This window comes from Gopherus evgoodei, chromosome 12, assembly GCF_007399415.2.
Source record: "Gopherus evgoodei ecotype Sinaloan lineage chromosome 12, rGopEvg1_v1.p, whole genome shotgun sequence".
Taxonomy (NCBI): Eukaryota; Metazoa; Chordata; order Testudines; family Testudinidae; genus Gopherus; species Gopherus evgoodei.
Window position 1 is genome coordinate 40944362 of NC_044333.1, and position 10355 is coordinate 40954716.

A 10355-nucleotide genomic window follows, 5' to 3' on the forward strand; every position below is an offset into this window, starting at 1 on the left:
TCAAACCCGCTCCCACCAACATCTCCAGCCACCAACTCCTGGCTAAGTCCAAGGGCTGTATTCCATGCCATACTTCCTAGACCTCTAGGATGCTTTACGCTCCTGTGTGCCGTGATGGCTCCGAGCCCTCCTGGTTTTCATCCTACCTCTGTGGCTGTTCCTGTGCAGTCTGATTTGATGGACCCATCTCCAACTTCCCTTACATGTTACTCCTGGGGGAGTTCTGCGCCACTGCGCATATGCAGAATATGTGTCCCCTGCAAATTTCTCTGCTTCCCTGCAGAAAAATGACTTTGTGACGGGGAAGCAAAGGGAAACCACAAGACCAGTCATGTGACCCTCCCCAGCAGTATGTTTTGGGTGCCCAGGGCAGCCAGCAGAGAGGTAAATCACAGTGGGGTAGGAAGTGGGACTGGGGAAGATCCTGCTCCCTACCATGTGCCAGGCTCAGCTGCTAATCCTGGCTGGGCTGGGGAGGACGGGACATTACTTCCCCTGCACGGCATCCAGGGCTGGTTCAGACCCACCCCCAGATTTCTCCCCCAGCTGCAGGAAACTCTGCAAACTCTTTCCTCCCTCCCCAGCTTCCTGCACCCATCACTCCTCAGCTGCAGGGGTAGGGATCCCTGTACAGGGAGCTGCTCCCCCATCTGCCCAACCCCTGTGCATCCAGACCCCCTCATGCCCAGACTCTCCCACCAATCCTCACTTTCCTCCTGCATTCAGAATCCCCCCGATGAGCCCCACTCCCCCTGCACCTGGACAACCCCGCAGAGCCACCTGCACCCCCACCCCACTGAACCCCAGACAGCTGCACGTGGATCCCCATCCCACTGAGCCTCACTCCCCCAGCGTCTGGACCCCCCCATGAGTCCCTTATACCCAGACCCCTTCTGCTGAGCCCCAACCACCTTCACTTGGACCCCCTGCAGATTCGCATTACTATTGCACCCAGAATCAACAACAAGCCCCTGTATATCCAGATCCCTCCTGCACCTGGATCCCCCACTGAGTCACCCACACCCAGATTGCCCCACACAGAACCCTCTCAACCCACACCTGGATCCCCCCCACATTGAACCCCTCCACACTTGGATCCTGCCTTCCTGAGCCTGCCTGTCCACACGTGGTGCACCTTGCACAGAGGGGCAGAGCCCTGGAGGGTTTCTGAGGCAGACCCGGTCCTTGCGCTGTGTCAGCGTTGGGTGCAGCAGCATCGCTGCATCCTGGGGAGGAGCTACACAGTGATCTCCCACCTCTGTGCAGCCAGTGGCCTGTGCTCTCCACTGCCATGCTGGAGCCTCCACACTTATTTGACAAATCAAATTTGCAGAATTTTAAAATATTGTGTGCAGAATTTTTAATTTGTTGGTGCAGAATTTTTAATGTTTTGGCGCAGAATGGCCACAGGAGTAGCATGTGGCCCACAGAGTTCTGTCCTCTCCTCCTGCCCCTTTCTCTCTCTGTGGCTGATCTCTGGCAAGGCTACAAGAGGGCGTCATCCCCAGCACTGGAGAATGCAAATCACAGGCTTGACAGTCCCCTGGGCTGGGGGGGCTTTGGGTCCTTGCACGGAGCAGAGAGGTATTTCCAAGTGGACGGCTGCTTCTCATGGTTGTGTCTTGCAGCTCCCTGCACTGGCGGAGGGTGGAAGAGGAGTTCCCCCACATCTATGCCCACGGCTCCATCTTGAAGGACATCTGCAGTGACTGCACCAGCTTCGTGACCGAGGTCATCAGCTCAAGCCGGAAGAGCATGGACATCCTGAACGCCACGCCGCGCAAGGGCAGGAAGACACAATCCCTCTACATCCAGCCCACCCACATCGCCAAACCCCAGTGAAGGACTCCACTGCCGCCCCGCCAGGCCTGGCCCCGGCAGCTTCACAGGCATCAGGAGCCAGGCTCACAAGCAACTCCACAGTGTTAGCACCTTTGCAGAAATTGGCTCTCCAAAGAGCTGGGACTCTCTGGGCATCACCTCCCACCCCCACCAACATTCGTGCGTAAGAACCAAACCAAGATGGCTTCCAGATGACCCTGCTGCCTAAAGATTGCCCCCATCCTTCCCTGGCGTGCTGCAGACACCGCTGCTTACCCCCAGCCTGACCGCTCGTGCCGCTCTTTGGCCTCCATTGCGATGCCCTGCTAGTGGAGGTGTGTGTGTGTACGTAGATAATCTGTATACAGCTCTATATTTATAGACATTAGTGACCAGCGAGATGGCACATCAGCCAGCGGGACTCACAGACTGCGGCGAGTGTCTGAGGCCATGTGTTGCGCAGCCGGGACCCCACGAGCTCGGTGTCTCCCCATGGGAGAGCGGAAGGACCCAATCCCTTGCTCTGGCTGAGGATGGGCAGGACCCAGCTTCTCTCAGATCTGTTGGAGCGGGTCCTGGCATGTTTCATTCCTTCCCACCCGGTTCCTCGGGGCCCCGGAGCAGGCTGGGGCGATCTGTCTGGAAGGTGGGGACCAGAAACATGTTGGAGGAGGAACTGTTCAGACTCTTCTGTTTACATTGCTTCTGACTCGCCTGGAAGGAATGGAGTCCTAGCCTTAGGCTGAGGCTCCTGGGCCAGTGTGTGCTGCTGGCTAGTACAAGGCAACGTGCTGGTTCTGCCATGTGGCCAAAGCCCTGCCACTGGGATCAGGGACGCAGGCTGTAGATGCCCTCCTCTGCCCACCCAGTCCGGCACCTTTCCCTTCCAACACATCCCTTGGTGTCAACGGCTGCCTGGGCTGGGAGGCCCCCGGTGGGGCTTAGTTCCCACCGAAAGCACCTGGTGGACCTGGGCTGGCTAGAAGCACTGGCTGGGTCTTAGGCCCTGGGTTTGAATCCAGGGCATGGTGCTTGTGATGGCCCGAGGCCTGTCCTGGGAGCCAGAGGGGGGGCTGAGCCTTGTGAGGTTCAGTGAGGGTGGTGCATGGCCCTGCCCCGAGGAGCAGACTGGGGCCTCCTGCTCCCCATGGGGAGACCCCCTGCACCTGCCATTGCTGAGAGCAGAGGCTTTTCATGGCTGCTTTCTAGCTCAATCGTTGAGCTGGGATCATGGGGGTCTCCAGTGTCTGCCTGTCCCCACTGCTCCTTTCCCTTCGCTGCTCTGGCTGCCTGGTGTCCTGGCGGTGGAGCAGGCGCTGGCTGTATTTAGTCAGACCCTGGTTTTGTACCAGACACTCGGCTCTGAGTATATCTTTGTCTTTGTGCTGCAAGGCTGTGTGTGGCATCAGGGGGCTCGCTCCGGGCAGGGCTGGGCTGGCGGCCTGTTCCCAGTGCGGGGGCTTCGCCGTGGCTGAGTGTACGGCAGCCAGGGCCCGGCATAGCATGTGCTAAATCTCTTATTCCCCAGCCTCGGCCCCTGCCCCCTGGATCATCCCTGGGGAAGTGGCCAGGCGGCAGGGCTGTCGTGGTAGCCATGGGATACCCGACATTCATGGGCCCTTTCTCCATCCCGGGCAGAGCCCGACTGGCTGCTGCGCTCTGAGTAAGGAGTCCAGCGATGAGGAGCAAAGGCTCCTGCCCAACGCCTGCTTCACTGGAGGTAGAGGAGATTGCCAAAGACTGCCAGCCCCACTCCTCTGGCTCCAGGCATCTCCTGGCCTTTCCAAGGCTCATTTGGGTTATGTGGTCTGGGCCCTGAACCAGACTAGTCACAGAACAACAGGGAAGCCCTGGAGAAAGCCTGACCATGGGCACAGGTCTGTGCTCTCTCCCATCTTAGTGCACCCAGATGTGGCTCAGCATCCCCCCTGGCCAAGAAGTAAGTGCCTGGAGCCCCGAGGAGTCCAGCTGGCCTCCTCTAGGCTCCATCGTCAGCTGCTTCGCCATCGTGGCCTGCACTGAGGAGGCCTGGCTGGGTCACCAGCCACGGCTGCTGTTTGTGCCTACAGAATGTATTTGTCTAGAGCATCCTTTGTGCGAAGTCGCCGGCCTGTGGAGGCTGAGGGACACCATGCCCTCCTCCCTGCCCAGGGCCAAGAGAGGCCTGGGGAACTGGGCCAAACAAAATCATGCTCCTGTATCAGGTTTCCTCAGTGGGCGGGTGTCCAGCGTACTGGGCGCACTGTCTCCCCACAGACTGTGCCTGCCCACGTGCTGTGCTTCAGGTAAAGCACCCAAGCCGTGTGAACTAACGGGACTGTTCCACAATGTGCTACTAGCCTTTTGTGTTCCACCACTTGGGTGTGTTGTGTCTTGTGACGTGTGACACAGGGAGATGCAAACTACACATGTCTAATATGCCCAGACAAGTCCAGGGGCAGGGCCTGATTTTCAGTAGCTCAGAAACATGGGCCAATGCCATGGAGCACCTGCTTTGCACTTTCACACAGGCTGACTACCTGGGCAGATTGGGTTTTGTGCCTGCAGGCGGCCAGTTAGACACTCAGGCTTTGTCTACACTAGAAAAGGTTTGCTGGTTACACTTGCAAACCCTTCTAGTGGGGATGTAGCTTGAACGAGTGCTTTGGTGGTATAGTTCATACCAGTTCCCCAAACCAAACAGCTGTGCTGGCCAAACGCCCCCTTTTGCTGGTATGACTGTCTACACTGGGGCCTTAAGCAGCCTAACGAGGTCAGGTGGGAGAGTGACTTTTCACACTCCTAACCAACACAGCTGCCGCAAAACTTAGCACTGTAGATCAGGCCTCAGACCAGCAAGTGGCTCATGCTCATAAATCAAGTAAATAATTGCCAGTGGATCTCTGCATACAGCATGAAGCAACTGAGCTTTGGCAAACCAGGCCTGGATGGGAGCTGGCAGCATTTGGGGAAGGTTCATCCTCCCTGGGAAACTGCACAATGTGTGATAGGGGAAGCAAGGGTGAACACTCCTGCAGACTCCACGACCTCGCAGCCCCTCTCCACGCTGGAGATACCATCCTGGCAGAAACCCGTGGTGCTCTGCTGCCCATGGGCACTGGTTTCTGAGCTTAGCCTGCGTTGATGCCACCCCACTCGCTTCTCCCTGCTGACACATAAGAACGACAATGCCTTATCATCCTGCCCACTGTCTGCAATAACTCATCCTCCTGCCCGTGTCAGCATTGACAGGCGTGTGCGAATGAGGGTGACCCCGCCCACGTGTCCTGTCCATGGCTGACCCATCAGCCAATGTTTTGTACACAGCCCATCCTGTACAGATGAAATGTACATTGTAAATAACGTGCACCTTGACTGGCATGGTTGCTCTTGTACATATGGTTGCTCCCATACTAATAAATCCCTATTTTGAGCTGCAGTGGCTGTTTCATGATGCTTTGTCAGCACATACTGATTCCTGGGCTGGGTAAGTGGGGAAGCTGGCGAGGTAGCTATGGGTGGAGGGAGCCAACCCAGACAGTGCTGTAGCTTACTCCTGGGGGAATTTTTGCGCCTCTGTGTGTGCGCAGACTTAATATTCCCCGCAGATTTCTTTGCTTTCCTACAGAAAAATGACTTTCTAACAGGGAAACAAAGGGAAGCTGCAAGAGCAGTCACGCACCAGTCCCTAGCAGAGCAGATACATCGTTTCAGGCCCCCAGAGCAGCCAGCAGAGAGGTAAATCACCAGGGGGCTGGGGACACCCCAGCCAGTGGCTCCTACATTGAGCTGGGATCAGCTGCTAGTCCTGGCTGGGCTGGAGGCAGGAAAGGACAGGACTTAATCTTCCCCTGGAAGCAGACCCACCCCCAGAAACCTCCCCCGCTGCAGGAAGGTCAGCATCCTCCTCTGCTTCCTTCCCCCATCGCTCCTCAACTGTAGGGTAGGGGTCACTGTATGGGGACCTGCTCCCCCATCCACCCAACTCCTGTGCATCTGGACCTCCCATACCCAGACACCGTTGCCAAGCCTCACCGGGTACATTCAGAACCTTCATACCCAAACCCCACCCCACTGAACCTCTGCCCCTGCATCTGGAGCCCTCCTGCACCCAGACCTCCTGCCTCCAGATCACCCCACACTGAGCTCCATACACTCAAACCCCCACCCTGAGCCCCCCACACCCAGACCCCTCTGCTGAGCCCCAACCACCTTCACCTGGAAGCCCCTGCAGAGTCCAATTGCTGCTGCACCTGGAACCTCCAACCCCAACAAGCCTCTGTGCGTCCAGATCCCCCCACACCTAGACCCCCCACTTAGCTGCCTGTACCCAGATTTTCCCACAGAATTCTTTCACCACACACCTGGATCCCCCCCACACTGAGCCCCTTCACACTTGGATCCTGCTTGATTGAGCTGGCTGCCCCAGGGTGTTTCTGGGGCAAGCCCAGGCCTTGTGCTGTGTCAGGGTTGGGTGCAGCCTCACTGCTGAGTCTGTGTCCTGGGTGTGGGGGGGCTGCAGGGTGATCTTCCACCTTCCACAAGTCGTAGACTCATAGACTCATAGACTCTAGGACTGGAAGGGACCTCGAGAGGTCATCGAGTCCAGTCCCCTGCCCTCATGGCAGGACCAAATACTGTCTAGACCATCCCTAATAGACATTTATCTAACCTACTCTTAAATATCTCCAGCGATGGAGATTCCACAACCTCCCTAGGCAATTTATTCCAGTGTTTAACCACCCTGACAGTTAGGAACTTTTTCCTAACTGTCACTGGCCTGTGCTCCCCACTGCCATGCTGGAGCCTCTGCATTTGTTTACTGACAAATAAAACTTGCAGAATTTTAAAATATTGTGCGCAGAATTTGAAATGTTTTGGCGCAGAATGTCCTCAGGAGTAGTAGCTGCACCGAGCCACCGAGAGCAATGAAATGGGGACGGGGGGATTGTGAGGAAAGGACCCTGCAGTAGACATCCAGGGCAGCAAGCTTTGGGCCAGCCCGCGCTCGGCTTGTATTGAGAAGAGGAAGGCGAGCGCTTTCCCTCAGGAACTTTTTCAGCACCTTGTCCCTAAATTCTTATTCATGTTTCAGACGTATTCAGGTGTTTGTGTTGGAGCGCCAGCCAGATGCCGCAGTCCGGGCTGCAGCCCCATTGTGCTGGCTCTACACGCACACGTCGAGTGACACAGCCCTGCCCCGTAGAACCCCCAATCGAAGAAAGGTCTCAGTCCACACTCAGCCAGAAGAGAGCTGCACTTGCTCATGCTACGACTGAGTTTGGCCCCTTGTACAGGAGCCTTCGGCTTGCAGAGCGAGTGTCCTGCTGTGGTTACTGCTGCAGCCATCTCGGTGGGCCCTGGAACCCAGCAAGGGGCTTTTCCAGACCTGCTGAATTGCCTTGTTCCTGCTGTGGCTGGCTTTCTCCCGTCAAGATGGTGAGCTCGGTGGGGGGGCTGGGGACAGACTTTCCATACCAGGGCAGGCTGGTGCCCCCCGCCCCAGGACCTGGCACGTTGTTTGTGTGTGTATGAATTTCAGTGCAGGAGAAAGGCACCTGGGTGACAGCCCAGCAGCAGGAAGGCCTCTGTCATCGGAGCAGCAGGTGCCGTATCCGTGTGAGCCTTCGTTTGCCAGTGTCGCTCCCCCCAACATGTCTCATTAACATACGTGTAAACGTGGCTCTCAGATGCATGATCACCCATTGCCCCAGCCCTGTCAAACTAGTTTGCATAACCCTGCACTCCCTCGGCTCACAAGCGTCACTGTGCTATCTGCACGGGCTGAAGTAACACACACTCCCATACTGGGCTGGGGGAACAGCCCCATCCAAGCAGTGTGTCTCCCACAATGTCACTTGCTCACGTGCTGCCAGCCCCTTGATTTCTGGAAGTGAGGGAGGAGCTGGCAGAGAGAACCCAGACAGAGCCCAGAGCACGGGAAGGAACTAGAGCCACAGATGAGGGTATTGCAAGTCCCCAGAGCTCTCAGTAAGCCGCACAAACTGTCCATTCCCTGCATGCTGCCAGCGTAGCACAGGAGTCTTGTGTCTGTGTGTACGAAGGATAAAGGGACAGCTCTTGAAAACGGCAGATGGATGGTGGCTATTGATAACATGCAATGCAGGAGAATCTGTTCCACCTTGTTAGGAGCTGAACGCTAAGTCCTGTTGTGCCTGCCCAGCGAACAGCAGGAGGGGCAGCAGTGGGGAGGGAATAAAGATTTACTCTCCTCTAATGGAAAAACAATGAGGAGTCTTCGTGGCACCTTAGAGACTAACAAATTTATTTGAGCATAAGCCTTTGTCGGCTACAGCCCACTTCATCAGATGCATGGACTGGAAAATACAGTAGGAAGAGAGAGAGAGAGAGAGAGAACATGAAAAAATGGGTGTTGCCATACCAACTCTAATGAGATTAATTGATTAAGGTGGGCTATTAGCAGGAGGAAAAAAAGCTTTTGTAGTGATAATCAGGATGGCTCATTTCAAACAGTTGACAAGAAGCTGCGAGTAACAGTAGGGGGAAATTAACATGGGGAAATAGTTTTTAGTAATGACTCATCCACTCCGAGTCTTTATTCAAGCCTATTTTAATGGTGTCCAGTTTGCAAATTAATTCTAGTTCTGCAGTTTCTTGTTGGAGTCTGTTTTTGAAGGGTTTTTTGTTGAATAATTGTGACTTTTAGGTCTGTAATTCAGTGACCAGGGAGGCCTAAGTGTTCTTTGACTGGTTGTTGAATGTTATAATTCTTGACGTTTGATTTGTGTCCATTTATTCTTTTACGTAGAGACTGTCCAGTTTGGCCAGTGTACGTGGGTATGTATCATAGGTAGGGCCCACAGTGGCCATTCCTCCCCAGGCAGCGGAGCACCCCAGACAATTACTGTGATTGCACTGCAGCCATGCGGAGGCCTTAATGGGATCAGGGCCCCACTGCTGAGTGCTGCACAAACAGGAAAACCTGGTTCCTGCCCCATAAGTTTACAATCTAAATGGAAACAAGATGCAACAAACGAAAGCAAATTGAGGGTCGCAGGGAGGGAGGATGAGGAGAGATGATCACATGGGCTAACAGTGACCTTGACATTTTGGTTCCAGAGCATTTTGGTTCCTGACCAGCGCTGCCCCCTGCCCTACAGCCTGGCCAGCAGCACTTGGTTTGTGAGCCTCCTGGCAGCAGTGGATCCTGCGGAGGTGGGATTTAAACAGGAGGATGACGCTGCTGGGGATGAGGTCAGGCAGCATGCTCCGCTCCAGGCAGGAGGCAGCATGGAGACGTCCATGGGAGAAGTGGGTGTTCAGGGCTGGAGTGGAGGGGCCTGGGAATGATGCAATAGGAGAACAGCATATTATTATTTCTAGAATCATGTTTTGATGGTAGTGCCTAAGGCCCATGAGTGACACCGCATTGTGCTAGTTCCTGTACTAGAATCGAGAGTCCCTGGCCTAGAGAAGGGGGGAGGGAGTAGAAGGGGGTAGGGCAAGAGCGGCGCCAGAGTTTTTGGCACCCTAGGCAGGGGTCCTTCTGCTCTCCCGGTCGGCGGCAATTTGGCGCCGGGGGGGTCCTTCCGCGCTCCCAGTCTTCCGGGCACTTCAGCGCCGGGTCCCAGAGTGAGTGAATGACCTGCCACCAAATTGTCACCAAAGACCCGGAGCGCAGAAGGACCCCCCGCCGCCGAATTGCCACCGAGGGCTGCAAAATGCCACCCTCCCAAATCCTGGGGCCCTAGGCGACGGCCTAGGTCGCCTAAATGGAAGCGCCGGCCCTGGGGGAGGGTCTGTGCCGTATGGCTTCTGCAGCACTCACCTCCTGCCCTGAAATGCCACCGGTTGGTTTACGTATAAGCACTAAACAGATAGGTGCCCGTTTCTCTCCTTCACTCCTGGACGTGCCGAGAGTCATGGTGGATTTAAATTGCTTCTGGCAGGCGACTGCTTAGCCAGCATGGCATGAAGTACATGAGGCTACCTTGGATGGACTGGGCCTAGGATGAGCAGATCTCCCAATTTTATAGGGACAGCCCTGATATTTGGGGCTTTTTTGTATAGGGGCTCCTATTACCCCCCCCCCCCGTCCCACTTTGTCCCACTTGCTGTCTGGCCAGCCTAACCGGGCCTGGCGGCACATGGCACGTGCTGCCAGTATTGTGCCCATTCCTTGTCTCTACGCCCTTACACCAGCAGCTGGCTTGGCGGGGGTCAGCGGCAGCCCCGTGCGCATGCCTCACCTGCCCCACCTGTGCAGCCCCCCCCCAAGGGCAGGTGCGGAACTCCCAGGTAGCTGTGGCTCTGGCCAGGGAGGGGCTCGCCGCAGCCGGCCCCCGAGCTCAGCTGGGTCGCGGGGCGGGGGCTCCTGCCGTGCTGCGAAGCGAGATCTCGCTGCTGCCGGCCCCTCGGCTCCCTCTAGGGGGCGCGCGGGCCTCAGCTGGGTCCCGGTGCCACTTATCTCACGCCGTTCAAGCCTGAGGCCGGAGCGTGACACAGGTGGCAGAAGGGAAAGCGGCGCATGCGCGCAGGGCCCCTGTTCCGTTCGCCGGCGGAGTCGCGCAGGC

The 10355-nt window shown here is 56.4% G+C and overlaps 1 protein-coding gene across 2 annotated transcripts in view; it reads left to right on the plus strand.

Annotated features, from left to right (window-relative positions):
* The window catches only part of SPIRE2 (spire type actin nucleation factor 2), a 48774-nt gene extending 43535 nt beyond the window's left edge, over positions 1–5239 (plus strand). For both annotated transcript variants that reach the window (XM_030582085.1, XM_030582086.1), the window contains exon 15: positions 1629–5239. In XM_030582085.1, the coding sequence (XP_030437945.1) occupies positions 1629–1842 (214 nt within the window). In that variant the 3' untranslated portion in view covers positions 1843–5239. The remainder of the gene's footprint in view (positions 1–1628) is intronic.
* The last annotated feature ends 5116 nt before the right edge of the window (positions 5240–10355 follow it).